The sequence below is a fragment of the Diachasmimorpha longicaudata genome, chromosome 2 (genome assembly GCF_034640455.1).
Source record: "Diachasmimorpha longicaudata isolate KC_UGA_2023 chromosome 2, iyDiaLong2, whole genome shotgun sequence".
NCBI lineage: Eukaryota > Metazoa > Arthropoda > Insecta > Hymenoptera > Braconidae > Diachasmimorpha > Diachasmimorpha longicaudata.
Window position 1 is genome coordinate 7,622,032 of NC_087226.1, and position 25,894 is coordinate 7,647,925.

Below are 25,894 nucleotides of genomic sequence, written 5' to 3' on the forward strand. Positions count from 1 at the left end.
GTTGTTATGATTATCACAGCAGTGAAAGAGTAAATATCGGAGGGAACGAATGGTCAATTGTGTAGAATGTCATCGGAAAAATATCTGAATTACCCATCTGTAATTTTCAGGATTTTTCCACAACAGTTCAGTGGTGATTGGAATCGCCAACAATCAGAGTTAATGTAGTCAACAATCAGGATCACCAATAATCCATGAATGCTCTTCAAGATTAGTAGCAAATGATCATTAAATGTGAAGACCCTCCTACTCTCATTAACAAGACAACATATCATTTTTAACCATGGCAAATTTTGTCAATGTTATTTTATTAGGGAAACCTAATGAGGCTTTTTGATTGTATCAATCGGTATATATTTCTTTTCAGTGTCGTTAATTGATTGCGGTATCTGATAGCCTCATCTCGAAAGACCCTCTATTGAACCATCACATGTAATGCCGAAAAAGTTTTCCCCGGACTGCAGTCGTCAGTCACCACGTAGGAATTTTCGTCCGAGTCAACACTCATTGATACTGAATAAATAAAGATATTTTAAGTTTATCTACGGGCTTTGGGGGTACGACAGCAGGTGTGTTTCGTGATGGAGAATGAAGAAGTGGAGAAATCCCCGGAGGATGCCGGTTCTCTCGTAAAACCGAGAAGTACGTGATGGCGACAAAGAAGTCATTTCATCTTTTCCGAGGAAGTGTGGAAAAGTTTGCGTATCAAATTCTCCTTGGAAATTGATTTTTAAAGGAGAGCCGGAGATTTTCGCTGGAAAAACTTGACGCAGCTAATTGTTTTCCCAATTGAAACCATTAAAAATTGAGTAATGGAATTGAGGGACCCCACAAGAGAAACTTCAAAATGGTTTTGCGAAGCCCAAGGAATTTCCATGAGAATTTAATTTTCAGAAAAACCGATAAACTACCGATTTCACCACCTGATAATTCCTGTTGCTAATTTATCCAAAAAATTACCGCAATGAGGAAGCTGAAGTGCATCATCTTCAATGTTTCAAACACATGAAAATGTAATGACATGAAATATGGCGGAGGATTCAAACGCCGTTGAACTCGAAGAGTTACGGGAGGCAGCGAGACTAAGCAGCATTTATCAAGCTGAAATTCGCAAATTCCACAGAAATGCAAGCATTTCCACAAACGTCCACGCAATGCTCCATTTGTCAGAATTGGTGAGCTGAACAGTTTCCTGCTAACCTCATTTCCTAACCCACTGAAAATTCTGTTATCTCTCTAGAACCCGATAACGTGAATTAACAATTTACAGAAATGTCGTAAAGAGAAATGTAAATAAAAATTCAGAGGCCAAATGAGGATAGAAAAGTGTATCAGGAGTGCGAGAGGCGGCCCGAGGTATCTAGTTACATAATAAAACTGTGTCGTGTAGTTAGCCTCTTGCCATTTCTTTTATTTTCCATGATTAACACACGACTCAAGCCACGATCACGTTCGAGGATGCGAGACATTGCGTGTACGCAATAAAAATTAGGTCTTCGGTGTTTTGAATTGATGCCTCGTAGGGGATTCACGAAACACGAGACAACTTCCGCCTCTCTCAGCTCTTCTTTCCTGGGTTTTTATTTGTGGCATTGGATTTTGTCGATTAGATCGAGTTCTGGGGTTTTTCGTCACTTTCACTCGTCAGGGGGGTTTATTTTTATCATTATGTGTTGCATTAATGGCGTAAGATAAACAGGATTTTGAGTTTTTTTTCGCTGAATTCATCGATTGGCTGATCGAATCCATTTATAGCCATTTTTTATCATTTTTTATAATCGACTTATTCAGTTCCCTTTGATTTTTCGCGTGCAAATGATTTTTATCATCTTTTTCCACGAAACAACACTAGTTCCTCTGTGATTCTTTCGTAACAGTGTGATCGCTCCCATTTTGAGTGTATTAATATTTTATTCGGTTTCACTTATCGACTCACGCTCACGCTGAATCGTCCAATTTATTTAGAATCATCAAAATGATTGTTCTGCTTCTATTTCCAAGTGTCATCTAATTAATTTCAGGCAAGTGTTACAGCCGTTGAATTATTCCATCACATCCATCACGCCATCAACAGACACCTCACAAAAGAGAACCCGGACATTCCGGATATCCCAGAAGAACGAAATGTCCTATTTTTCGGGCTTCCCATAAGCATGACAATCAGTCTCCTCCTCTCCATAATGTGGTTTTTCTTTCACATGTTTAAGTGGAAACTTCAGATTGTGAGTAATTGCCCTTCCCCTTCTAATTCAAGCAATGTCACCGGAAAACCGCCGCTAATAAAAATAAAAGTAAACTCTATTATTTTTCTCAGAAAATAATCTGCGGAAAAAAGCTTAGAAAAATGCTCCAACTCATCACACTAAAATCCTTTCCATCGACATTTCTCTGTACAAATTTTCTCGTCAAGTTTTCCTATGAAATTTTTTCGTGTCTGGAATTGATGATTATTTTCGTCCGCTCAAGGCGACTTCCGGCTGCGCCCTCGGTGGCGCATTCATGCTCCTGAGCTGTATATTCTCCATGAGACACGCGGAGATCCACATCAACCTGGAAGAAGTTTCCGACGAGGAGCTGCTCGTCCACCCGATATTTATCCACAATTTTGTTATATGCGTTTTATCGATCTTCGCACTAATGCTGTATCTGATCCACTTCTGGATCCTCTACGACTGTTTACGATGGGTAATTATCTCTACAAAAACGGGGGTAATGATTTACGATGATAACGGATATTTCTTCGTAATAAGGAGCGAAAACACGGGGGAGATGAGAACAGCAGCAGGGTCTCCACCGAAACCAGTGGCGAGACCAGCTCCAGCTATCGTGGAAAAAGTTCTTCGGAGAAGAGTGAAGGCTCCAATCAGTTGACACCCATTCCCACGTGGAATGGACTTCATGCTAAGAGTCGAGCAGCTGAGTTCATAGTAAAAGCGAAATTTTCATTTAATAGCTGAGATGCAAAGGTTTCTCCTAGTATGGAAAAGAAAATTCCAGCAATTTTCATGGAATATTTAAACCGTGATTTATGGTTTATGCAATTTTCCTCTCAAAGCTTAGATTTTCCATGAGAAAATGGAATTGAAAGTTTTGTTTAAATTTCATCCCACCCCAGGACTATTATTCACTTCCATTGAGCAAATAATTCAAAAAATTCTTTATTAATTTAAACATCACGAACACCAACTGCCATCTGTTGTCGGTCTTCTCCCTCGAAGTTTCCAATCGACCCGATCAATAACGAGAAAACGATCGCTTCTATTGCATCAATAGATAATGCAGGAATTGACCTTTCCATTTCTACTATCTCCAGAATGTCCAAGACGAGCCAGTGATCCTCTACTGCTGCTGCCTGGACCTCTGGCATTATCTGCGGCATGATAAGACCGAACTACGACCGACCAATGAGTTTCAAGTCGTTCATGTCCTCTAATTATTGATCACTAAGCCATTAAATCAATGATTGTCGATCCAGGGATCGAAATTTATCCAGAGATTTAGCTCACCATCCAACATGATCGAATAAAATTGCAAGTCCACCTTGAGACGCTCCTTGTGACGCAATTTCTGTTGATGATTCCACCTGTCATGCTCCAGGAGAAATAAAATCAGATGACGAGACGGGTTGGTGACGTCATCGCCTGATCAGAGCTCTCACGCATGATGTCAGAGAGACCTAGACCTGGAAGTGCTTCGATCATGTATTATAGTCAGTCATGACACTAATTTATCTTTACACGATGATACAATATTATGAATAAATGTGGAATGCGTCATTTCCGAGATTTAATGGGAGTTATCATGCCTTTTGAATGGTCAAACAATTTCATTAACTGGTGAGACTCAATATTTAATCGATTGCAGAACCATTATTGTTTCTTTATTATTATGTACTATGGTGTTTATGGTGGTTAAGGGATACAACAAATGATCTTTTGATGGAGAAAGTACTTCGTCAACTTCTTGGACAATAAAATTAAATCGAAATATTGGAAATGTTCATTTTACGATTCATCATCAACGATTAATGTAGAACAATCGTTAAAACAAGCATTTTTTACGATACAACTTTCTCCCTTGAAAAATGTTATCTACGCAAATTCATCGTCATGAATTTCCTACGTTTTCTCCACTCCCTAAATAAAAATAGCAATTAAACTACTTAAGAAAATTTGAACTCAGCAATTCCTACAGAAAATACCTGAATAGAATCAGTTGAGTAAAAAATTTCCATTGATTTTTTTCGTGGAAGAATTTCTACCGGACCTTTCTATTCAGAAGATACGCAGTTAAGCTACGGAATGCATCCTAGGTAGTGGCCAAACTCGAAGAGAAAATCCCCTAAAATTTGTTTCCACATTTAAATTTTTGATTTTCCAATGAAAACAAAGGAAACCCATTTCAAACTATTACCCATAATTCTCGACACGATTGCTGCTCCAAATAATAATGACAAATAATGTCTTCATAAGTGTCGAATATCGAGCTAATTAAAAATCAATCTTCCTTGTAAATATAAAAAAACTCAGAATTAAATTTTCTCTCAATAAGGCAATTAAAATTACATTTTTCAAATTCCACAGCCCAATGAAAACAGCTATTTCATAATTTATTTTAAACAATTGAAGGCTACGCGTCATCACAAAATTATTTCACTCTTGGACTGTACCAAGTAAAATCCCCATCACAGAGCCACCGTCCAGGTGTCAGTTGTGGACTGTAGCGGGATGATAAACGCGGGATCGGCTCAGTGGTGGGTGTAATATAACGTTGTGCTCTCCAGTCGAAGCTACGCGTCAGTCAGTCGCTTACCCTCGAGCAAATCAAAACACCGGAGACGCACGCGTCAACACACGAGGTGAGGATTTTCATTTTCAAACATAAAATTTTCATTCAACTCATCATTAATTGCATTAACGCTTCGGGATTTATTGGAGTGATCAGTTTGTACCTGTAAATTCATCAAAAATTGATTCTAAGGGGAGTAAAGTTGTTACGACGCAACACACCCATTTTAAGAGGCCCCGCTTCCCCCTGCTGCGCGTCTCCAAAACGAGAAAAGACCAGAGTGAAACTTGGGAATTCTCGGAAAAAAATTTTCAATAGCGGGACACGAATTTTTCAACGTATTTTATAGTCGAAAGTTTTTTATTTCAAGCTAAGATTTATTTCCACATTTAAACTTGATTTCACTTGCATTTTTTGTTTACTCAAAGATAAAAACATTTATTCTCTCTTTTAAGCAATAAATAAAATTGAAAACCGTAAATTTTGGGAAATAAAACAGTTGAAATTGAAAAATAACCACTAAATTTGATAACTTTTCACTTTTTGATGAATTTTCAAGTCGAAAGATTTTTTTTATGAGGAAATGATTCATCTTCTGCGTTCTTTGTCTATTGTTGTTCCCGAGATACTCTTTTCTACTTGTCAAGCCGAATGAATTCGATCATTTATTCATAAACGAATATTTATAAACAGAACAATTTTAGGTAAAATAGAAGGGAAAGAAAAACCTGAATGTATCATGAAATCGAATAATTCAATTGATCCGTCAACTTTCGCCTGCAATTTCAATTCTAAATAACTAATAGGTGGACTAGAGTTCTTATTGTGCTGTGCAAAAGGCGGGAACTGTGGGCGAATACCCAGTGTCGAGACTAATGATATGTTATACATCAGAAACATTGCGCATGACTTCATTTTTATTTTTAAATCCCCAAATGGTATAGCTTGATCGCGGGGGAGTGCTGGTTTACTCTTTGTAATTGGGAATTCTTTTTCGGTCTGGGTTGATACGTGCGTTAGAGTGGTTTTCTTCAACGTACGAGTTCTATTTTCATCCCCGAGCAAGGGGTTAGGGGAGTTATGTTGCGTGTAAATCTATCCGTCATGGTTAAAATCATAGGATCAGATCTTTTTTCACTCTATCATGATTGAAAAATTGAATGGAACTGATTGCCTCTCAACTCCCAATCCAAGTAATTTTTACAAAAAGATTCATTTAATTACTTCGATTCATTCATAATTATTCGAGAATAATATCATCTGATTGATAATTCGGCTTCTCGGATTGTTATGATTTTTACGGAAAAAATTATATTCAAGTATTTCACGTGTTGAGTTTCTCGAACGCCTCTCACCCATCTTCGGCATCCCATGGCCAAATGCGAAACCGTCCCCTCGATGCTCCACTGACCCACCTAATTTTTTCCTTATTTTATTTTATGTGCATGACGACCTCATGAATGACGGTCGAGGACAAATGCCAGGGATTGTCAGAATCTTCATAGAGTCATTGAATCATTCGGAACTTCATTTAGTTCTCCATTTTATTGGGTGGTGTGAACATGGGGTTTTCGTGGCTCTCTTGCGCTGGGGAGTCCCCATTTTTAAGACGATTCCTCTTAAAACAGGTCCCACGAAGAATTCATGAAACCAAACCGAAATAATTCGGTTCAATTGAGATAATTGCAATTTTTTAAAAACCACAATCAATTTTTTCCCCTTCTAAGACAACTATTTTTATACGATCTGTAATATTCTTCCTTCACAATTTACGAATCATTTATTTAGTCAGTGTAAAAACTATCGTTTCATGTCAAACGGAGAACGAAAAGGAATAAAAATATCGATTGTTCATATCTTTATCGGTACTGGAACTTTACAAATATTGCACAAGCACTTGAATTATTTTACGAGCTTGAAGAACTCATTAATTCGCTCGTGAATGGTATTATGAGGTCAAAAATAATAAGCATTCTACGTCGATAGTTCGACCGTACGAAAACTAAGTGACTATGTTGCATCAGTTAATTTTTAATGGGTTTGACATCATTTGGAAACTTTGTTTTGATCGATTTCTTTAATTCTCATACGTGCACAATTCATTATCTGTCGTTCAATGAGTCATTGCTATTCGAAGCACTCGAAGATAAGAATGAATTCACGCAAAAAACCTAATCACACATGAATTATTTCGATGAAAGAACGAAAAGTGTATTTGTATTGTTGTATTACATTGGGCGTATTTGTGAGCGACCATCGATGTATCATCGACTCGATCTAAAAATAAATGACTTATGTCATGAGAATAAATTATAACAATTATTTTTGATGCTTCCAGATAATCATGGTTACAATTACGAGGCTTTCGCTTATCAAAATCGTTGAGCTGGTGAGTAAAAATATTGTTTTCTTAAATTATACCCTCGCATGGAGACAAATTTTTGACGAATATTACCATAACGTTATAAACAAAAGTATCATGAGCCATCGCTACCTCATTTCTATCTCAAAATGTAGTAGAAATTAATGTATAGTGATTAATTTTTGGACTGGGTCAAAGAAATTTTATCTCAGAGCTCTTTCTCTTTTCTAGTACATTAATTATTCTGATTCAATAAATGACACCAATTTCTATAATCGAGCCATCGTATTGTCGTCTTCCGTACTAACTGAAAGGTCAATTGAGGCCTCAATTCCTTAAGAATGTGGACATGAATTGCCTAAAGTGGCACAAGGATTAATGTTGCAGTCTTCATAGAATACTAGGACATGCTTTAACCCTTGATTGGTCACCCTATAACGAAAATGCTTTCGTGCGTAATTTTTGCGATTAAAATCTTCATAAAACTTCATAAAACATAAACAAACAAAGCGCATGAAAAAATGGTACTTGTCAGAACCTTCAAAAAGTAAATGCCAGAATATTGTTCTCTCGATGAAATGTTTGCATCGCTTTTTTTAAATCATTCTAAACACGTCTCACATGGTAACTGCAAATGATTTCATTCTTACTAACCACGAGTTATTATCTAGCTGTCCGTTAATTAATCGCTGTGCAAACTGATGTTAAGTATTTCAATTATTCCCTAGATTATTGTATGCGTCGTCATTATTCTTCACGTTAATCATCATGGTGTCAGTGCGGAAGACGTATTCCTCTCAGCAGGAACTGAAGTGGGATTCCTGATAATTTTGACGGGTCTATTTGCCGGTGCTATAACGGGAACACCCGTTAACCGACGTGTGGTAAGTTTTAATAAAATAGTTTCAAATGGGCCTCGTTGGCTTTTTCCTCAGTGTCCAAAAACCACCGCCCATGAAAAACTAACGAAACCGGATATTTCGTTGCCTTGGAATTTTCATCAGCTTATTTAAGTCTGAGGGAGACAATAACTTAACAAATTTTCTTTCTCCAGGAACTCTTCTTCCTCCTTGTGGGATGCGCCATGTTCATCGCCTCTGGTGCCATCACCCTCGACAGGTACGGCGGGAATAGAGCCGTAGCCCGTGGATCATTGTCAATCGTCGAAGGTGTTCTACTCCTCTTGGACGGTTTCCTGATATTCCGAGGAGAGGCATAAATCATTCAATTCTTTAAACCGTACTGTTTAATGTTAAGGGCATTATTAAAAAAATTTTTTCAAGAATAAATTTGTTTCGAGACGGTACGGATCTTTCTTTGCAGGGATACACTTGGTATTACTTGCTTTTAAAATTGACATTTACTTTTCTTACTATAGAAAATCAGCTATAAGTAAATATGGATGCTAAATACAATCTTTATTTTGTAATACAAACAATGAAAATGTACAACTGTCGTAATTGCTGTATTTTTAAGTGCCATTTATACACTGCGACTCATTCCATTAAATTGGGATATTCTAAATTTGTATCTCGATGACATTTCTGGTATCAATTGTCAATATTTGCCTTTTCATTCATCATTCATGTTTACGGAATGTAACATTGCATTTATTTATAAACTACGCGGATGAATACTATTTTCGTGATTATATCAGAATAAAGTGTATTTGTATACAATGATCTGGTGTTTTTTATTTTATTTGTTCTTTTTATCTAACTATATTTTCACATACCGAACGAGATACCTACTTCGTCATACAATTGAAGTGAATTGGTCCACTTCTTGGTCCATGTAATCGGAAAAAAGCCAATTACTAAGAAATAAAAAGTCTAGACAGAATAGATCATACAGAAAAATTTAGATGTATTGATTTAATTTTATCAAAAGTGGAAAACCCGTTGTCGTTGAAATCTCATATTGTTTATTCAAAACACTAACATATGTCAATTATCAGTCATTAAGAGTACTCATGACTTATTGAGAAGATATTTCCTTGAAAAAAGAGGGAAAAAATCGCTCGTTCACGTAATTCGTAATTTCCAATCATAATTTGCCATCATGATAATTCAACACAGATGCCACTAGTAGTAACTTCTCATATCGCAAACTTATCATGGCCATAAAGCCCTCCTAGAAACTCACATTTTCAAATTTCCATTAGTACCTGTTAGACAGCGTTGGACTCCGCGCGCACAAGTTACCTCCACGAACTCTATCTTTCCGTTATCCATCATTTGAATATTTAAAATACAACATCAAGGATAAATTGCGCGAGTTTTATTATCATTCGTAGAAAAATTGTGGAAATTCAATCGCGAAAGGAAAATTAATAACACGTGAGTCTCATTTTATTTCACAAACTTTACGCTGATAAGGAAACAATATTTGAAATTTTTTTCGCTGCAAATAAGAACTAGAATGTGAAAAATTCACAGGAAATCAATTAAAGGGTTTCACCGTACCTATAACGGCGCCCTGCCCATCTACGCTACAGTACTCATCCGGAGTAGCTAGAAAATGATAAGCAGCGATAACATTGCTTTATCAAAAAAATGGTTTTCAAAAGAAGTTTTTAGCATTAGTTTTGAGTAGGTTTAGTATTCTCGGTTTTAGTAGGAAATATTGGAAATATAATTTTTTTTTAATTCAATTTGTCAAAATTGCTGGGACGTATTGGGACCTACCAATACGTCGTTTGTGATCAATGTTCAGGGATTGACGAATGGATGATGGAGTAGAGAAATTCAATTCCTCTTTCCTATCATCTAGACATTCGTTAGCACTCCCCAATGCTTGGACATTGATCCACGGACTTGTGGCGTCATTTGGACAATGGTATTAAACGATCCAACGGATGTTTAGACCATTGTCATTTTATATTACAAAGTATCATGGATTTTACAAGCGGTCCAATTCAAGGCAATGAACTGTTTGACTGCAAGTTTTGTGATAGTGCAGAATGGTACGTCTCAGAAGATCATTTTATTACCTTGAATTATATATTTATGACTATGAAAATAAGGAAAATAAACGTGCGCCATTTTGTGCGGTTTTCCATGTACAGCGGGAAAATCTAAGAATAGATATATGATTTCGTTACGTTTCATATCAAACACTATACTGTGCTTGCAGATCATGGCCAACGTTACGAAGCTCTCTCTGATTAAAGTCTTCGAATTAGTGAGTATTGGTTGATGGTAATTGGCGTAGGATTAGAAGAAGATTATGCGACAAATACATGTCACCACTTCATATCTTCATATCTGGCTTTGGGCGGCTCCAAACAAGCATGATCGTGATTAATTGTCTCACTTATTACATCATTGTTCAATCTGCGTCGCTTCTACAGCAATTTGAAAGTGATTTTTTTTTCTAATTTACCAGAAGTTTAATAACCAACACTTCATCATTTTTTGCTGCAATTATAATCCTTTTATGGAAGATGAAATTAAATATAAAATTACCACAATTCCTTTTGGATCTTTAAAGAATATCTTTACGTGAAAAATAATAGTCTATTAATTTATTTAGTCATTGCTATTTTGGTTAGCTTCAAGTAATTTTTCTTATTTTTGCACAGCTTCAGATGTTTAATATTATAGTGATTTTAAAATCAATCGCATAGATCTACCTATCAATAAAAACATTATTATTGTTCATTAACTATCTCTATGCAGTCTCAACGATGACGTACCCTTGCAATCATCTTGGTTTGATGTAACTACTACGCCTCACTCGTCAATGTCCAACATGACGCTATGAAGATGCGTTTCTAGTTGATTACACAAGGAGAAAAAAAAATTCATCGATCGAACCACTCCTTGCCGTTTTTTTTTATTATTTTTTGTTTGAAGTCTAGTTTTTTCATGTTCGAAGCAGGAAAAAAACGAAGACGTCCATGAAATCTGGGGTTTTAGTTTACTTGTTCCAAAAATAAATGGATAATTTTATCATCTATTTTGTTATTTCATATCTAATAGTCCACCTCACTGGAATTGTACGACTATAAAAGAACGAGGTCTCGCGATCAATAAAGTACTAATTCGAGAGCGGACTTAAATCCTATGTTTAAAGACACTAGTGCTATAGTCGCTGACTATTTGCTTTTCTTTTGTTGATCAAAATGATCCAAACATAACATTCAATGCAGTTTATTCAGAATATTAATCAGATCGAAAACAAAATGGTTTTTTTCTCATCATACGATGATTAGCTCATACGATGAACAATCTAGTCTTGATTGCAAGTGATATTCATTTACCGCGAATGTACTAATTGAAAATTATAAATTATAAATTTCTAATCAAGCAATTGTGGAAAATTTTAGTAAATCGTCACTCGATAAACTTTTCCAAAACGTTTATTTATCAGATTCCGTCGAGATGAGAAATTATCAATTAATCTCCGGTTAGGTAAACCATATTTGATAGATATACGTAAGTTTCTGTCAATCCACATTAATTTTTTTTGTAAATAAAAAAAATCCTGTTAAAATGAATATTACAAAAAAAATCCTCCTGTTCCAGGCTTTAATATGCATAATCATCGGGCTCCACGCACATTCGCCGATGTTCAGCCTGGATGACTCGTTCCTCTCAGCAGGAACTGAAGTTGGATTCTTGATAATCCTGACTGGACTCTTTGCAGCGGCCGTGATGAGCACACCCGTTCATTACCGCATAGTAAGTTCTCCACTTCCTTCAAAAATATATCTAGATTCCTTCCTCTATTCCTATTTCGACAAATGAGAGTAGAAGCTTTGGAGGTTTCTCTAGTTTGCTTGGAATGTAGAAACACACATTTCAAGGTGAAAACAAAATATAATGAAATCACGTAAAATTAGAGTTATGTTTATTGTAGTCTAATCGTGATTATTACAACAGGAGCTAGGCTTCCTGGTGGTGGGATGCGCTCTGTTTATCGCTTCTGGTGCAGTTGTCCTGGAAAAATGGCAACGAGCCATCGGCACCCGGCACCAGCTCAACATGGTTGCAGCTAGAGGATCTATATCGATTATCGAGGGGATTCTGTTGCTCGCAGATGCGTACTTGACGTTCAAGCGAGAGGAATGAATAAGTTGGGCCGAAATTAATCCATTGAATGTCTTAAATCATTCTACATGTTTCATGTAAAGTATTCACCTTGAGTATTCTAATATTCCTCAAAAAGAAATTCCCCTCTCCAAATTGAAAGAACAAAATTTGTAATCAGAGAGCACAATGACAGAGGCGAGTGGAGAAAAATGCACTTGTGAGTTATAACATTTTTTTTTCTTCAAATCTTAATGAGTCGTTGAGTTAGCAATGAAGGGAATTTTTCTTAATGAAGAATACAATTCTTCCCTTAGATGATCAGTCTCATTACATTCATGAAAAGCGTTAATTCTCAAATTACGAAATATCAAAAGATGACGGTTTATGCTGAGATTGCAGGGCCTCGCGGTTTCTCCATATCACGAAATTTATATTTTGCATTAGACCGTTCTTTGCCGATTTTTTTTCATCTTCGTTGTTGATTATTACGAACTGTTCCCCGAGAATGCCGTGGGTTTTAGGAATTCTCATGCGTCGTGTGCTTGAAGGCGTTATCCTCACGATCTACCCAATCATCTCTAATTGTCGTGGATTAAAGTTAAATTCCTATCTATATTGAATACCTGACAAAAGAAAAAGTTGACTCTGAATTATTTGGGATTTTTGAATGTGAAAAAGATAATATTTATGTATTGAATGTATTTACATAATGGACAAATTAATGACAGGCACTCATAGAAATTTATTTGGAATTCAATTGATCCATTACTGACAATCCATACAATGCGTTGAAAAGTTATTTTTCAGTTCCATATTTTTGAAATTGAAACACCGTTTGTCAATCAATTCCAAATGATTTTCTCTCTCGATATGATTTCTCTCTTGATACAATAAATGTCTGAATTTCATTATCGTCAATAATCATAAACTATAACAGTGGATTTATGTGGACAAATAGTCCACAGGAATGATTGTGCCATGACATCATAATAAAATACAGTTGACTAAAATAATCACGCCGTTGCTGGTTTATTTACAATTTCAGGTATTTCTCTGTAAATTGGATAGATTTTAAGGTGTATCCAAATAAGAAATTCTTCTGGATTAGCGCTTCGACGAAATAAACGTGTTTACATTTTATAATTCGCTCATCGTTGAAGATTATAAACTGTAAATCGATAAATTCACAGGCAGGCTTCGACCATGACATCATCATAAAAGACATGGAACTAAAATCATTGCAAAATTGGCTGTCTGCATGATTTTTAATGTTTCCTTTAGAGTACTCTCAATAAATTTGAATTTTTCAATAAATTAACATACTCAATTAGTTTTCTGTTGGCCGTTTCAACTTAAAATTTCCCGGCAGGTGCCACTAGTGGAAAATTCTCGGTTAACAATCAAATCGATTGCGAACCGACCTTAAGAATCACATTAACTTTACCCCATCCAGCTGCTATATTTTCGAATTTACATTAGTGTGCGTGGAGACCTCGCACTCACTAGACATCTATTCGTGTTGCTCTAATTCACTTTAAAATTGTGCATCCGAGTTCCAATGAATAGCACCGACCGGCCAAATTTAACGAGAATTGTATGGTTCATTATCAACGACAGGTAGTGGAGCATTGGAATAATTTAGCTATAAGTTATATGTGTGTCAATAATATCGAATTCCGGCGACAGTAACACGAGACCAACAGAGATACGCCAAGCAAGTGAGTTTCCCTTTTTTTTTTTTGCTAATTTACTTGATAAGGAGAACAAATCACTTGAAAACAGAAGCGATCGCTTAGCAAGTGACCATTGATCTGGTAAAAATGTGTTTCGATAATTATTCCCAGTACTTGATTATCCAAAAGTTTCTGTATGACAGGATAATACCCTTCAAATTATCATTTATCTATCGTCCTTCCGTTTTTTTTTAATTTAGAAAAAAAATTCTCTGCTGCGATCGAAAAGTTTTGGCCGGGCAGACTGAAAGTTGCAATTCCCCTTTGGTTTCCGAAAAAAACTTCAATGCTGGAATTTGCATAAAAATTTTCACGCGTGATTTTTCCTCCTCGATTTATATTAAAATCTAAAAATAATCATTCCCTCATATCCATTATATGTATTGAAACTATTTCGATACTTTCAGATAATCATGCTTACCTGTACCAAGCTCCTGATTATCAAGGTCCTCGAATTGGTAAGTGCTCAATATTTACGAAACCTCAGGATTATCTGTCGACCTTGCCACGCAATAATTTTGACAACTAATCGCCACATCAACTGTCCCTAATTCCGTGAGAACCGAAAAGATTAACAAAGTAGATCAAGGATTTGCGTAAAGCATTCGCAACTAATTTCTCCATGGGAGTAAGATTGAAAACGTTGAGAATATGCTCCTCCAGCAAACGCTCCAGTGGCGAGGTCGCGATGACGTTTCTTCACGGGTATTTCAGTATTACGCAATCAATCACGTCTTATTATCGTTGCTAGCGCCGGGTGATATTGTAAATTGTTGAGTGAAAATACAGTAATGGCGTAAAAATGCCCATGAAGTCATTCATGTTCAGTGGTACCGAGAGCACCAATCATATCTGATAATTTGTTGATTGATTTTCAGCTTCTAGTGTTCATAATTCTAGCTCTTCACATTAACGAGCCCTTTTGCAACCCAGATGACAAATTTCTGGCTGCGGGAACTGAAGTAGGTTTTGCGATCATCCTGAGTGGGCTTTTCGCTGGGGCTCTGACAATGACACCAGTTCATTGGCGTCTGGTAAAGTCATAAAATCATTTTTTCGTACTCATTCAAACGGCGATAAACAGAAATACGCCTAACAAGTGTTTTCTTTTTTTTTTGTTAACTGACTTGATAAGGATAACTGATTACTTCAAACGAAATCGTAGCAGAATAGTCATGCTTTGAATATTTACTATCTCCATAATTTTTCTAAGCACATACCATGTATCGATATTTACGGATACAGGACAAATATGAATTCATTCGAGTTCAAGTGACAAGAGTATGAAACTAATGTATTCATAATTATAAATAATTAATGTAATTTGAGAATTATTCGTTTTTCATGTTAAAACTGAAAAAGGTCAGAATAGAAGAATCAGAATAATATTATTGATATTCATTTAGGATCTCTTCTTCTCCCTCGTGGGAAGTGGTCTTTTCACTGCTTCTGGTATAGTTATTATCCACCACTGGCACCCAATTACTCACAGAGGCAGATACCGTGATATGGCTCTATCTCGAGGTTCGCTTTCGCTCATCGAAGGATTTGTGCTACTCACAGATGCTGTCTTTACGGTGCAAGGAGAAACAGTGATCTGATAGTCCATGTGAGGTTGTTGAAAATGTACCAAAACTGCACTGATTACTATTAAGGGCATTACAAGAATCTTTAAATAATAGATGAAATATGTATTTTTGTAATTAAGTATTTTATAATTTACTTTTGGTTTCTACGAAGTCATATTGATGATAAGAAAGGGAAAGGAGCGAAGGGATTATTGCTCATCGACTAATATTCTGAGCAATAACATGATGAATAATAATAATGAGTAAGGAGTTGAAAAATAAAAACCGGGTACGAACAAATTTGAAAAATTGAGGAGATTTGCCAGAATTTCTATTGCATTTTTAACGAAAAATATATACTGATTAGGTTCTGCAGAGAAAATTAACAGAATTTTGTATTTTTCTACTGTCTATTCTATTGACATCTCTTCCAGACAGATTGCTCGATCTCTTATAGAATATTCGACCGCGTTCACTAGGTTTTCAAATGAAATTTTACCGACCTAACTCGACGCTTAATAACTATTTATAATGGATAGTAATACTAACAATTCGAAGTTCCAATAATATTCATTTTACTGTTCATCTCGTACCAAGCACAAGCTTTAACCCAAGATTAGAGAAAATTAATGACTTTTATAATTTTTTGTTTTTTATGTATCACGAATTTAGCGCAGACATTTGCACTGATCACTAAGAACGTTCAATAGTACCAAATGTCTCGCATTATCTGTCCACATTCTGCTAGTCGTTTATCGCTCAGATTAATTAAATACCATGTGACATTGATTTGTATAAACTGAAGGCGATAATTTTGTTATAAATAAAAATAAAAACCATGTGATCAAAATAATAATGATGTTTATATCCTCTACCTCAGTTGCATCATTTAAATACCCAATCCAATTCTTGTGACTTGTCTCCAACAATGTGAACAAATAAAATGCAATCTATCTACTGATTCGAAAATCCCGCCATCCAAAACTTCCCGCCAGATGTCAGGTATGGAGGAATCTGACCAATCGCATTCTTTTTCCTACGACAGCCGCTTAATGAGTACTCGCCTAAACAATTATCTCCCCACTCTTCTTCAGTTTTTGGTTGTTGCGTGTGGGGCCTCGGCGCTCACAAGTCGTCGTCGTCGGGTGCTTGCCAATTTATTTTCTTCACATATCATTTCCTCACAGCCAAATATCGCCCATTGTACCCCAAATTAGTGAACAAGTGTCAGTGAAGTACCGAATCATCGGTACGGTGCATTAAATGTGTGTTAATAATGTCGAATCCCGGCGGTAGCAGGAGGAACGGGGCGACAAAGATACGCCTAACAAGTGAGTTTTTTTACCAATTTACAATTCAACAATGCACCCCAGAGACAATTAATCCCGGCAGATATCGAGGAATCATTTAATCCTCGTCATTCCCTAGGAAATCATCGTGAGGATTAACTCGTTGCGGACGTTAACACTCCTTCCCCTTCCCCCTCTCGACCTCAGAAATGCACTTCCATCTCCTCCTCCCCCCCTCCCCCTCGTGAAAGTTCTCACTTGGAAAGTAAACTAAAATAATTCCTGTTTTTTTTTTCACTAAACGCAGTCACCGTGCATCAAACCGATAAATTAACCATCATTAACTTCAATATGGCTCATAAGAGTACGATAATTCCTCCACAATTGATAGAGACGTCATCCCCTTCGTCATTGAATCCATGCCCACAGCCAAACAAGTGGAGAGTGACCTTAGACGTCCATGAATTTGATGAATTATCTTTCAGCGTTGTGCATCGATTTTTGCGATTTATTCGATGATGTTTAATGAGGTGATTGGTAATTAGGGAGATTTATGGTTGGGCATGGGACCCCACGGGCTTGCTCTCTGGGAGGGCGAGGCCGTTTTTATTTCACCAGAACAATTCAATCTAGACTAATTTCAGCCAATTAAGACAGTTGCTCATTTTTGGACTTTTTAATCCCAGAGTTTGCTCGACTGGGGGCACCATAAATTGCAGCTGATAAGGAAATCAGATGTATTTGATGCAGTTTTTGGGGGATTATGAACTTGTTTGATGAATTTTGTATATTTTTTCGGGGTTTTGAGGCAATATGACGGTGGGTAAATAACGGGTTTTGTTGTGAAGCTTCATATAGAAACAGATTTGTCAACGGATGATTAGATTTTCAGGGATGAAGGAATTGTAAGGGTCGCAAAAGTAGCATTTAGTGGTTTACGAATATTTTTCATGTAATGGTATCCCCTCTGAACTTTTCAACGTAGTTTTAATTGAATTTTCAACAGAGTAGGATTCCGCAAGTTCATGTTCCAGAGTTTTGTTCTAATTGTCTTGAATTTCTTCCATAGTTCTCTGCGCCAGGAATCTAGCCAGAAAGGACTTATTCCGTAAGTATTGCAACATCTTTGACGTTCAGAGTAGTAGAAGAGATCCACAAGAATTTATTAATATTGATTATTCCAGGCTTGCCAGATCCTTTTGCTAAAGTCACCGTTGATGGGTCTGGGCAGTGTCATAGCACTGACACCTGTAAAGCTACGTTAGATCCCAAGTGGAATCAGCATTATGACTTGTGAGCATTAGAAATATTTATTTTTCTCATGATAACAATTATCTGATGCATTTTGGGGTACATAGTTACGTGATTCATTGATAATTTGTGAAGAATGATTTTCGAATGGACGGAATAGTCTTTAGCGGTTCATTTTGAAGTAAAAAATGAGCAGTTCTTAATCTAAATATCTCAAATTATTTCAGATACATCGGTAAAAATGACGGTATCACAATATCTGTCTGGAATCACCGTAAAATTCACAAGAAACAGGGTGGTGGTTTCCTGGGATGTGTCAGAATACTATCAAATACGATACAGAGGCTTAAGGATACTGGATGTAAGTACTAATATATCTAATCTCATAAGTTTATTCAAAGAATTATCTCAACTTATCTTCCTCCATAAATAGAAAGAGAAACCTCTAATAACCATTTATCCTCCAGATCAGCGTCTAGATCTCTGTAAAGCACACACTGATGACACAGACGTGATCAAAGGTCAAATTGTCGTCTCATTGCTGTCTAAAGACAGTCACAATGGGGCTGTTAGCAACACCGTAGGTCACAATGCTGTTGTTGATGTGCTCGGGGATCTGAGTTGTCCTACGGATTTGCCTGACGGTTGGGAAGAGAGAAGAACTGAAAGTGGTAGGCTCTATTACGTCAACCATTACACGAGGACAACCCAGTGGATACGTCCTAACACACGGTACGTACGAGATAACATCAACAAGTGGGACTGTCCATGACAGGAGAATGGGTTTTCGGAATGTTTATTTAAAAGATCTACTTCATTTCTATATACAGCCAAAAAGCTGACAAATTTGATTCCAACCTAATTAGATTTTTCGTTTTTTGCTATTTATGTCGCACAATAGAAAATATCTCCGTTAGTTGAATGAAGTAATTCATTAATTCTAAATCAAATGTAAATTATATCGGAATTACTAATCCCTTTAGTCCAAATTAAATTAATAATAATTTTTTGATTCTCATACTGTGAAAAATAGCTTCATTTGTTATTAATGAAAAACGATTTAGCTGACGCGACTAAAAACGCAGATAAAAATGAAATTTGAGTTTGACTAAACGCTCTTTTACGAGGTGAGTCAGTAAACTTCTTTATTGGATTCAAATGAAGTATATTCAATTGAAATAAGTTATTCCTTTGGATGTACCCCAATGGCAATTCATGGATGTGTTGAATATTCAATGCTATTTCAATAATTTAATAGAAGGAGGTTCAACTGCATTAGATTATTTTGTTTGTGAGAGAAGTTGTCTGTCAGTTTTAACGCAATCGATGAAACACTATTCGGAGTGAGTATTCTATTTAAATGTAACTGGAATTATTTTAGTCCTTTAACGGCTTTCTATTGAGTCACCGGATGTCTTTCTCAAGTTCTTACAATTTTATTCTTTACAAAGTAAATGAAGTGTTCAGTGGCGCCCGGTCTTAGTACTTAGAATTCGACTAAAAATGTCGCAACGAAGTTTTTAAAGCGCGAGTCCATTGCTATTTAATAAAAAAATTGCGATTCTTTTCACATTTTCGGATATTTCAAAATTTTGTGGAGTCTGTTTAGATGGACAGCTGGAAAGGAACCATAAATTAAGTAGGGTATTTCATCCTAGTACTTCCTAAAAACAGTTTCAATCCCACTGATATGAAGAACTATCTAATATCACAAATCTAATCTCTTAACCCAAGAATAATCTCTGAATCCCTTCGGAGATGAAGTTGGTATAGCATTGATGAATTGACCGTGAACACTTTCCGATAAAGTAAGAATTTCTTAACTCCAGAAATTATTTTTCTGAGTCAGAAGATGAGGAAACGACTAAAAATACTAAAGGTTTGGACTCAGTGAATCATGAATCCGGGACTTTCGCATTGAATGAATACACAATTCATGCAAAGGAAACTTCAATTTACCTACATTTCTAAAATACTGGAGAAACGAAATAGCCTCATCTGTTTATTTTCAACTTCTTTCATCGTCGCATTCTTTTTTTTGTGTTACTTTGTTCCACACATCAGAACGATTGCCCAAATGGCCATCCCCAACTCCCCGTTTTCACTCAACCGTTAACCCCCTTCACTTTCGTGAATTTACACTTTTGTTTTATTTCAATGTTCATGATTCAAACAAAAATTTAACCAGCGGATTTGACCTACTCTGATTATACTCTAAAATAATTTTTCTCCGCGAGAAAAAACATATAGTCCTTTTTATTAACAATTCCCTGAGTCATCAATATAAAAAAAAGTGCAGTGTTCATTTATCTCACTCACCCCTATCCAAATTATTTGGTCATGCCAAGAACCAATGTGGGTGATATTAAATTGGCCTATCTATCGGAACGATTTCCAAAATTCCCACCCCAATCCGTCATTCCTACTCAACCGTTAACCCCCTTCACTTCCGTGTTGCAGTCCAACTACAGCGATAATTCCAACAACACCGGAGCCTCCAGCGCTGCCCAACAGCCCGCCGACTTCCCCCAGCAGCAGTGGTTCGCCATCTGGTCAAACGGACAGTCCCCCACAGCCGCGTCCCCCAGACACCTGGAATGATAGTACACCAACGCGAACCCCCAGCCGCGAGAATTCAGCGCAAAACACCCCTCGAAACACCCCCACTCAGACTCAGAACAGTCGAAATACAACACCTCCATCGGCGCGCGAGAGACGTCCGCGAAATCCGGAGGACCAAAATGCAAATCAAAGCGGAAATCGTCCGAACAGTCAATCACGACGTCCCAGCCGCCCAAACAGAAATCGAAATTCCGGGGAACGAAGGCCAGAAGCTCAGCCAACGGATCTCCCCCGAGGCTACGAGATGCGACAGACCCAACAAGGTCAAGTCTACTTCTACCATGTGCCCAGTGGCGCCTCGACCTGGCACGATCCGCGAATCCCTCGAGACCTTCCAGCTAATGAACTGGCTAATGAACTTGGTCCATTACCCAGCGGCTGGGAAATGCGTCAAACCCCAAGTGGTCGAGTTTACTTCGTCGATCACAACAATCGAACTACCCAATTCACAGATCCTCGTCTCTCCACACAAATAATAAACAATATTTTGAAGAGACAGAGCAGTGGTGGTAATCAGCCTGGTAACACCTCAGCTCCAAGATCTGATAATACAGAGCCAATAGCCGTAACACCGAATGCAAACCAAACAAATCGAACCATAACCAACAACAACTCCCCAACAGAGACCCCACCCCAGACCATCTCAGATCTCCCCAAGGAGTTGATGGAGAGCGAACTCCTGCCGAAGTACAAGCGAGATCTAGTGGCAAAGCTGAAGTGTCTGAGAGCTGAACTGAATGCACTGCAGCCCCAGAGTGGTCATTGTCGTCTCGAGGTATCTCGCAACGAGATCTTCGAGGAGTCATACCGCATCATCATGAAAATGAGGCCAAAGGACATGCGTAAGCGTTTGATGGTAAAGTTCAGGGGCGAGGAGGGTCTGGACTACGGTGGAGTTGCCAGGGAATGGTTGTATCTACTGTCACATGAGATGCTAAATCCTCAGTATGGGCTATTTCAATACTCACGGGATGATAATTATACTTTGCAAATCAATCCTGACTCGGGAATAAATCCTGAACATCTGTCGTATTTCCACTTTGCGGGGAGAATCATTGGGATCGCGGTTTTTCATGGTCATCATGTCGACGGAGGATTTACCACTCCTTTTTACAAGATGCTGTTGAATAAGGGGATTACACTGAGTGATATTGAGGGGGTTGATCCGGAGTTACACAGGAGTCTCACGTGGATGCTGGAGAACAGTATTGATGGGGTATTGGATGCTACTTTCTCGGTGGAGCACAGTAGCTTTGGTGTTTTGAGAAATCACGAGTTAAAACCCGGGGGAAAAGATATCACTGTAACCGAGGAGAATAAAAGGGAGTATGTCAGGCTTTACGTGAATTACAGATTTATGAGGGGAATTGAGCAACAATTCCTGGCCCTGCAGAAGGGCTTCCACGAATTAATACCTCCGCAATTGCTGAGGCCCTTCGACGAAAGGGAACTCGAGCTCGTAATCGGGGGTCTGGGGACCATTGATATCAATGATTGGAAGACCCATACGAGGCTGAAGCACTGCACCCCGGACACACCGGTGGTCAAGTGGTTCTGGCAGATTGTGGAGTCCTACGGGGAGGAGATGAGAGCGAGACTTTTGCAGTTTGTCACGGGGAGTTCGAGAGTGCCCCTGCAGGGGTTCAAGGCTCTCCAAGGATCTACGGGTGCTGCTGGACCTAGGTTGTTTACCATCCATGCAGTGGATGCACCTAGTGAGAATCTACCCAAGGCGCATACTTGCTTTAATAGGATTGATATACCACAGAGCTATCCTTGTTATCAGAAGATGTTGGATAAACTTACGCAGGCTGTTGAAGAGACCTGCGGATTCGCGGTAGAGTGAAGGTAAGTTGATATTTTTGCATTGACCTGAAACTATTAGATCGAACAAATTTATTCTGTTATGAAGTGATAAACGGGGATCAGGGTATTTTGCTCAGTATGAGTGTGAGCACCCTGCAAAGGAAGGGAAATAACAAAATTCACGATCAAATCTTTTTTACAGCCCACACTTTTCTCTGGAAAAAATATGTCGGAGAAAATTTCGCTCTCGTTTCTTTTATGATTTATTGATCGAAAGCTCAAGCTTCGTAAAATACGCCTACCCTGTTTCACCACTTCACTACTGAATTACTCATTTTACAATTGCAAAGGTCTCGTAATGGAATTTTCAACTCCCGGGGTGAAAACTGAAAGCTTTCCGGAAAGTCTTAATTTGAAATCTAGAAGATTCTACATGTTTTAACGATAGATGTTATTTTACGATCGAAAAAACAATGGACATCATTGCTGAGGTTGGCCCTCGAAAAAAATTGAATTATAAAATTTGCGAGCAAACCAAGCTGGTCAGTCTCCACCACACCTGGAATTTCTGGTCTAGTAACTACAGGAAAGTAAAAGGTACTCCGCAACTGGTGGAGCTGAAGAATTTAATGAGAGCTCAAACTCAAAGGACTGTTGAAATTTCCTATCCCTCCATCAATACTTTCTCATCTAATTCCATGCCATGTTTATAATGTTCCAGAATAAAATTCGTTACACAAAGTGAATAATCTCACGGATCATTGTTCACGCAATAGCAAGCGCTCATCGACACGCGTCAAGTGCAACAACAAAAAAAAAACTGGCACAAATTCAGTGCATGCGTTTTGCAGTGAATTAAAAATTCAATGATGCTAAAGAAGGGGATGAATTAAGCTCGGCCTAGTTGTCGTCCTTCGCTTCCTCTCCCACGCTGAAGGCGATTACACTTGGCACGCGACATGGTTACGTAGTCACAGTCAATTAATACCATATCATAAATTCGGTAAATGTTAAGAAAGGGTCTCTCTTCATCTATCATTCGAAAAATTCAACTTCTTTCGAAATGACGTTACTGACGATCATGTAGTTGTTGAATTTATTGGAAACCTCTAATGAGGAGCAATCGCATACGATTACATATCAATTCGACACGTAAATATTTACATCAATTAATTGAATACAGATGTTCAACACGATTTTCGCAGTTTTTATAATCAATACCAATTTCTCGATTTTTAAGGGTAGTGAAGTTTCGTGTGTTGACATTCGCGGTCAACAAATGTATAAGTGGTAACATTCTGGTACCACACACTGCAATTTAACATGTGTAAAGACAATCAGATAGCACAATGAAAAATTAAATAGCTAGTCACAAACGCCGGCCCCTATCTGAACCTAATTTTTAATTAATTAATTCAAGGAAAGTACATATGTCTGGGGTTGGTGAGGAAACCAGCTCATTCTGAATCCTTTTCTGGTGAGGTAGGGATTAGAGTGATGTGAAACAGCTATATACATGTTCAGTGATATTTTTCTGTTATTAATCCAACAACGACGCACATCAGACACCCACACTAGTTGACACTTACAATTCGTTCACATATCGATTTAAAAAATCTAACTAATAAATTTATACTGGGAGACTTTTCTTAACATTTACAATAAATAAATTCAATTAAAAAAATTGATCATAAGAGAGTGCGAGTGATTTCGTGAGACTGGTGATGCTCAAGTCTAGCTGGCTCGTTCAGCTCGATCAATTGAGATATTCATTTTAATGACCTGGAGACTAAATTTCAATTGACTGACGATTGATATCAATACGTATTTTTTTTCGTGAATTTGAAATGACAATTCAAGTTCAGTGATTAATTTATTGGTAGTTTCATTTGGAAATGCGTCATTTCCGGACGTACGTATATTATAAATATGTTTAGAGATCAATTGAATTTTGATGATTGATCGTTTCTCGCCCACTTGCATATCAAATTATTAACAACTGAGTGCAATAGGCTGTTAGGAAGAGAGCAAAACATTGTGTAAATAGTTGAGGCGAAGCTCGATGGAGATAAATGAAGGACAAATATTGTTGAGTGATGAATGAAAAAATGGAATTTTTTGAAAATTGATTCATCTCCTAGGGAGTATTTAAAGAACCTGTAGATTTTATTTAATACAAAATCATGAGTATTTGAGGGATTGTATTTAATTCATAAATTATGAAATCATGAGGGTGAGACCTCGTGTCAGTAGCCTCGAGTGCACGTAGATGTGAAATTATTTAATGAATTTATCCATTTTAATTGTGAGGTAATGAATTATTTAGACACCTCGATCTAACTATTTTCACTCGTATTATAAGTAGACCGAGTGTTTCGTTTGTTAATTCTTTGAATTCTCTCTATTCAATTTAATTTACAGGAAGTTTTTTCAGTGTTGAAGCTATGAACAGACATATCACTTTGTTTATTGAATAAAAAAATGGTTTTAAATTCAGAGGAGATGGAACAAGCGTCCAATTGTCGAGAGTGCCTTTGAGAGATAATTGTTGAATCATATCAGAGAAATTAATGGAAAATCAAGTGAAAAACTCTGGCGATAAATGTTACAAAAAAAGTGGAACAATTCATGTTTGAAAATTATTATAAAAATTGATCTGACTGTTGGATATATTTCACATGTCACGTCACGAGTTGTTGAACAAGTAAAATTGATAAACTATTGAAATTAGTACGTTCGCGAACAGCTAATGAAAATTCTTTTGACTCTCTGTTTAATGTTTGACTGCTAAATTATTTGCTTTAATGTTTAATCTATTTTGTCGTCTTTTAGTGACATGTAACATCGGCAAAGCCATTTATTTTAGTTGATAAAATGAATAAAATTAGGAAATTTATTTCTCGTGAGACACAATTATCATTGAGAAAGCCAGTAAGTCACAAAATTAATTGACGCTCAGTTTTAATTAGGTGAACGCACACTGTGAAGCAGCTTGCCTGATAACAATTTCCTATTATTATTATTTTCGACGCACCGTTATAAACACGAAAAATGCCACCAATCTATGAACGATTATGAGAAGTTCTTCATTGTTATGATCAATAACATTTATTGTTAATTGTAGTGATATTTCCTCCCATATCATCGGCATCATTTAACGATATAATTTGTATCCAAACTTACTACCGTTGTTATAATTGTAATTAACTTTCACAACGAAAAAGAGGAAATAATGGAGAACGAAAAAAAAACATATCGGTTCGAGCATTAAATATTGTACATATATTTTTTCTTTAATTTCTTTTCTTTTGTATTTTGGATGAAATGTATATTTTAATAAAATATCCAAAGGAAACGTTCAAAAAACTGTTGTGTGCTTATTTACTCCCTGAAAGCTTTATTAGTCGAAATAAATGTTCGCCTGCACTGTCAGATCGAT

General features: G+C 37.0%; 4 protein-coding genes across 4 annotated transcripts; all 4 read left to right on the forward strand.

The window, feature by feature from the left end:
- Positions 1 to 1,028: 1,028 nt before the first annotated feature.
- Positions 1,029 to 3,705, forward strand: LOC135173008 (uncharacterized). The gene is made up of 5 exons (XM_064139583.1): positions 1,029 to 1,175; positions 2,022 to 2,222; positions 2,467 to 2,685; positions 2,751 to 2,927; positions 3,314 to 3,705. Exons 1-5 carry the CDS (start codon positions 1,029 to 1,031, stop codon positions 3,431 to 3,433), a joined length of 864 nt encoding a protein of 287 aa, XP_063995653.1. The 3' UTR covers positions 3,434 to 3,705.
- Positions 3,706 to 4,717: 1,012 nt separating this feature from the next.
- Positions 4,718 to 8,832, forward strand: LOC135170319 (uncharacterized). Its single transcript, XM_064136028.1, has 4 exons — positions 4,718 to 4,858; positions 7,127 to 7,177; positions 7,879 to 8,034; positions 8,205 to 8,832. The coding sequence occupies exons 2-4, from the start codon at positions 7,133 to 7,135 to the stop codon at positions 8,367 to 8,369; spliced, it is 366 nt and encodes a 121-aa protein (XP_063992098.1). The 5' UTR covers positions 4,718 to 4,858; positions 7,127 to 7,132; the 3' UTR covers positions 8,370 to 8,832.
- Positions 8,833 to 9,301: 469 nt separating this feature from the next.
- Positions 9,302 to 16,343, forward strand: LOC135173009 (uncharacterized). Its single transcript, XM_064139584.1, has 7 exons — positions 9,302 to 9,489; positions 10,286 to 10,333; positions 11,680 to 11,835; positions 12,037 to 12,222; positions 14,327 to 14,377; positions 14,798 to 14,953; positions 15,326 to 16,343. Exons 2-7 carry the CDS (start codon positions 10,289 to 10,291, stop codon positions 15,518 to 15,520), a joined length of 789 nt encoding a protein of 262 aa, XP_063995654.1. The 5' UTR covers positions 9,302 to 9,489; positions 10,286 to 10,288; the 3' UTR covers positions 15,521 to 16,343.
- Positions 16,344 to 16,576: 233 nt separating this feature from the next.
- On the forward strand, positions 16,577 to 22,497 carry LOC135170310 (E3 ubiquitin-protein ligase SMURF1). Its single transcript, XM_064136019.1, has 6 exons — positions 16,577 to 16,818; positions 17,846 to 17,884; positions 17,961 to 18,069; positions 18,255 to 18,388; positions 18,495 to 18,759; positions 20,488 to 22,497. Exons 1-6 carry the CDS (start codon positions 16,764 to 16,766, stop codon positions 22,493 to 22,495), a joined length of 2,610 nt encoding a protein of 869 aa, XP_063992089.1. The 5' UTR covers positions 16,577 to 16,763; the 3' UTR covers positions 22,496 to 22,497.
- The last annotated feature ends 3,397 nt before the right edge of the window (positions 22,498 to 25,894 follow it).

What these genes read in the sequence shown, in the direction of transcription:
- LOC135173008 (XM_064139583.1), top strand. Translation starts at nt 1,029, where the DNA reads ATGGCGGAGGATTCAAACGCCGTTGAACTCGAAGAGTTACGGGAGGCA. An exon ending in TCTACGACTGTTTACGATGG is followed by an intron (nt 2,686 to 2,750) that starts GTAATTATCTCT and finishes CTTCGTAATAAG; the next exon opens with GAGCGAAAACACGGGGGAGA. An exon ending in GTCGAGCAGCTGAGTTCATA is followed by an intron (nt 2,928 to 3,313) that starts GTAAAAGCGAAA and finishes TACTATCTCCAG; the next exon opens with AATGTCCAAGACGAGCCAGT.
- LOC135173009 (XM_064139584.1), top strand. Translation starts at nt 10,289, where the DNA reads ATGGCCAACGTTACGAAGCTCTCTCTGATTAAAGTCTTCGAATTA. An exon ending in CACCCGTTCATTACCGCATA is followed by an intron (nt 11,836 to 12,036) that starts GTAAGTTCTCCA and finishes TTATTACAACAG; the next exon opens with GAGCTAGGCTTCCTGGTGGT. An exon ending in TGACGTTCAAGCGAGAGGAA is followed by an intron (nt 12,223 to 14,326) that starts TGAATAAGTTGG and finishes CGATACTTTCAG; the next exon opens with ATAATCATGCTTACCTGTAC.
- LOC135170310 (XM_064136019.1), top strand. Translation starts at nt 16,764, where the DNA reads ATGTCGAATCCCGGCGGTAGCAGGAGGAACGGGGCGACAAAGATACGC. An exon ending in GACAAAGATACGCCTAACAA is followed by an intron (nt 16,819 to 17,845) that starts GTGAGTTTTTTT and finishes TTTCTTCCATAG; the next exon opens with TTCTCTGCGCCAGGAATCTA. An exon ending in TGGATACGTCCTAACACACG is followed by an intron (nt 18,760 to 20,487) that starts GTACGTACGAGA and finishes TCCGTGTTGCAG; the next exon opens with TCCAACTACAGCGATAATTC.
- LOC135170319 (XM_064136028.1), top strand. Translation starts at nt 7,133, where the DNA reads ATGGTTACAATTACGAGGCTTTCGCTTATCAAAATCGTTGAGCTG. An exon ending in TTATCAAAATCGTTGAGCTG is followed by an intron (nt 7,178 to 7,878) that starts GTGAGTAAAAAT and finishes ATTATTCCCTAG; the next exon opens with ATTATTGTATGCGTCGTCAT. An exon ending in CACCCGTTAACCGACGTGTG is followed by an intron (nt 8,035 to 8,204) that starts GTAAGTTTTAAT and finishes TTCTTTCTCCAG; the next exon opens with GAACTCTTCTTCCTCCTTGT.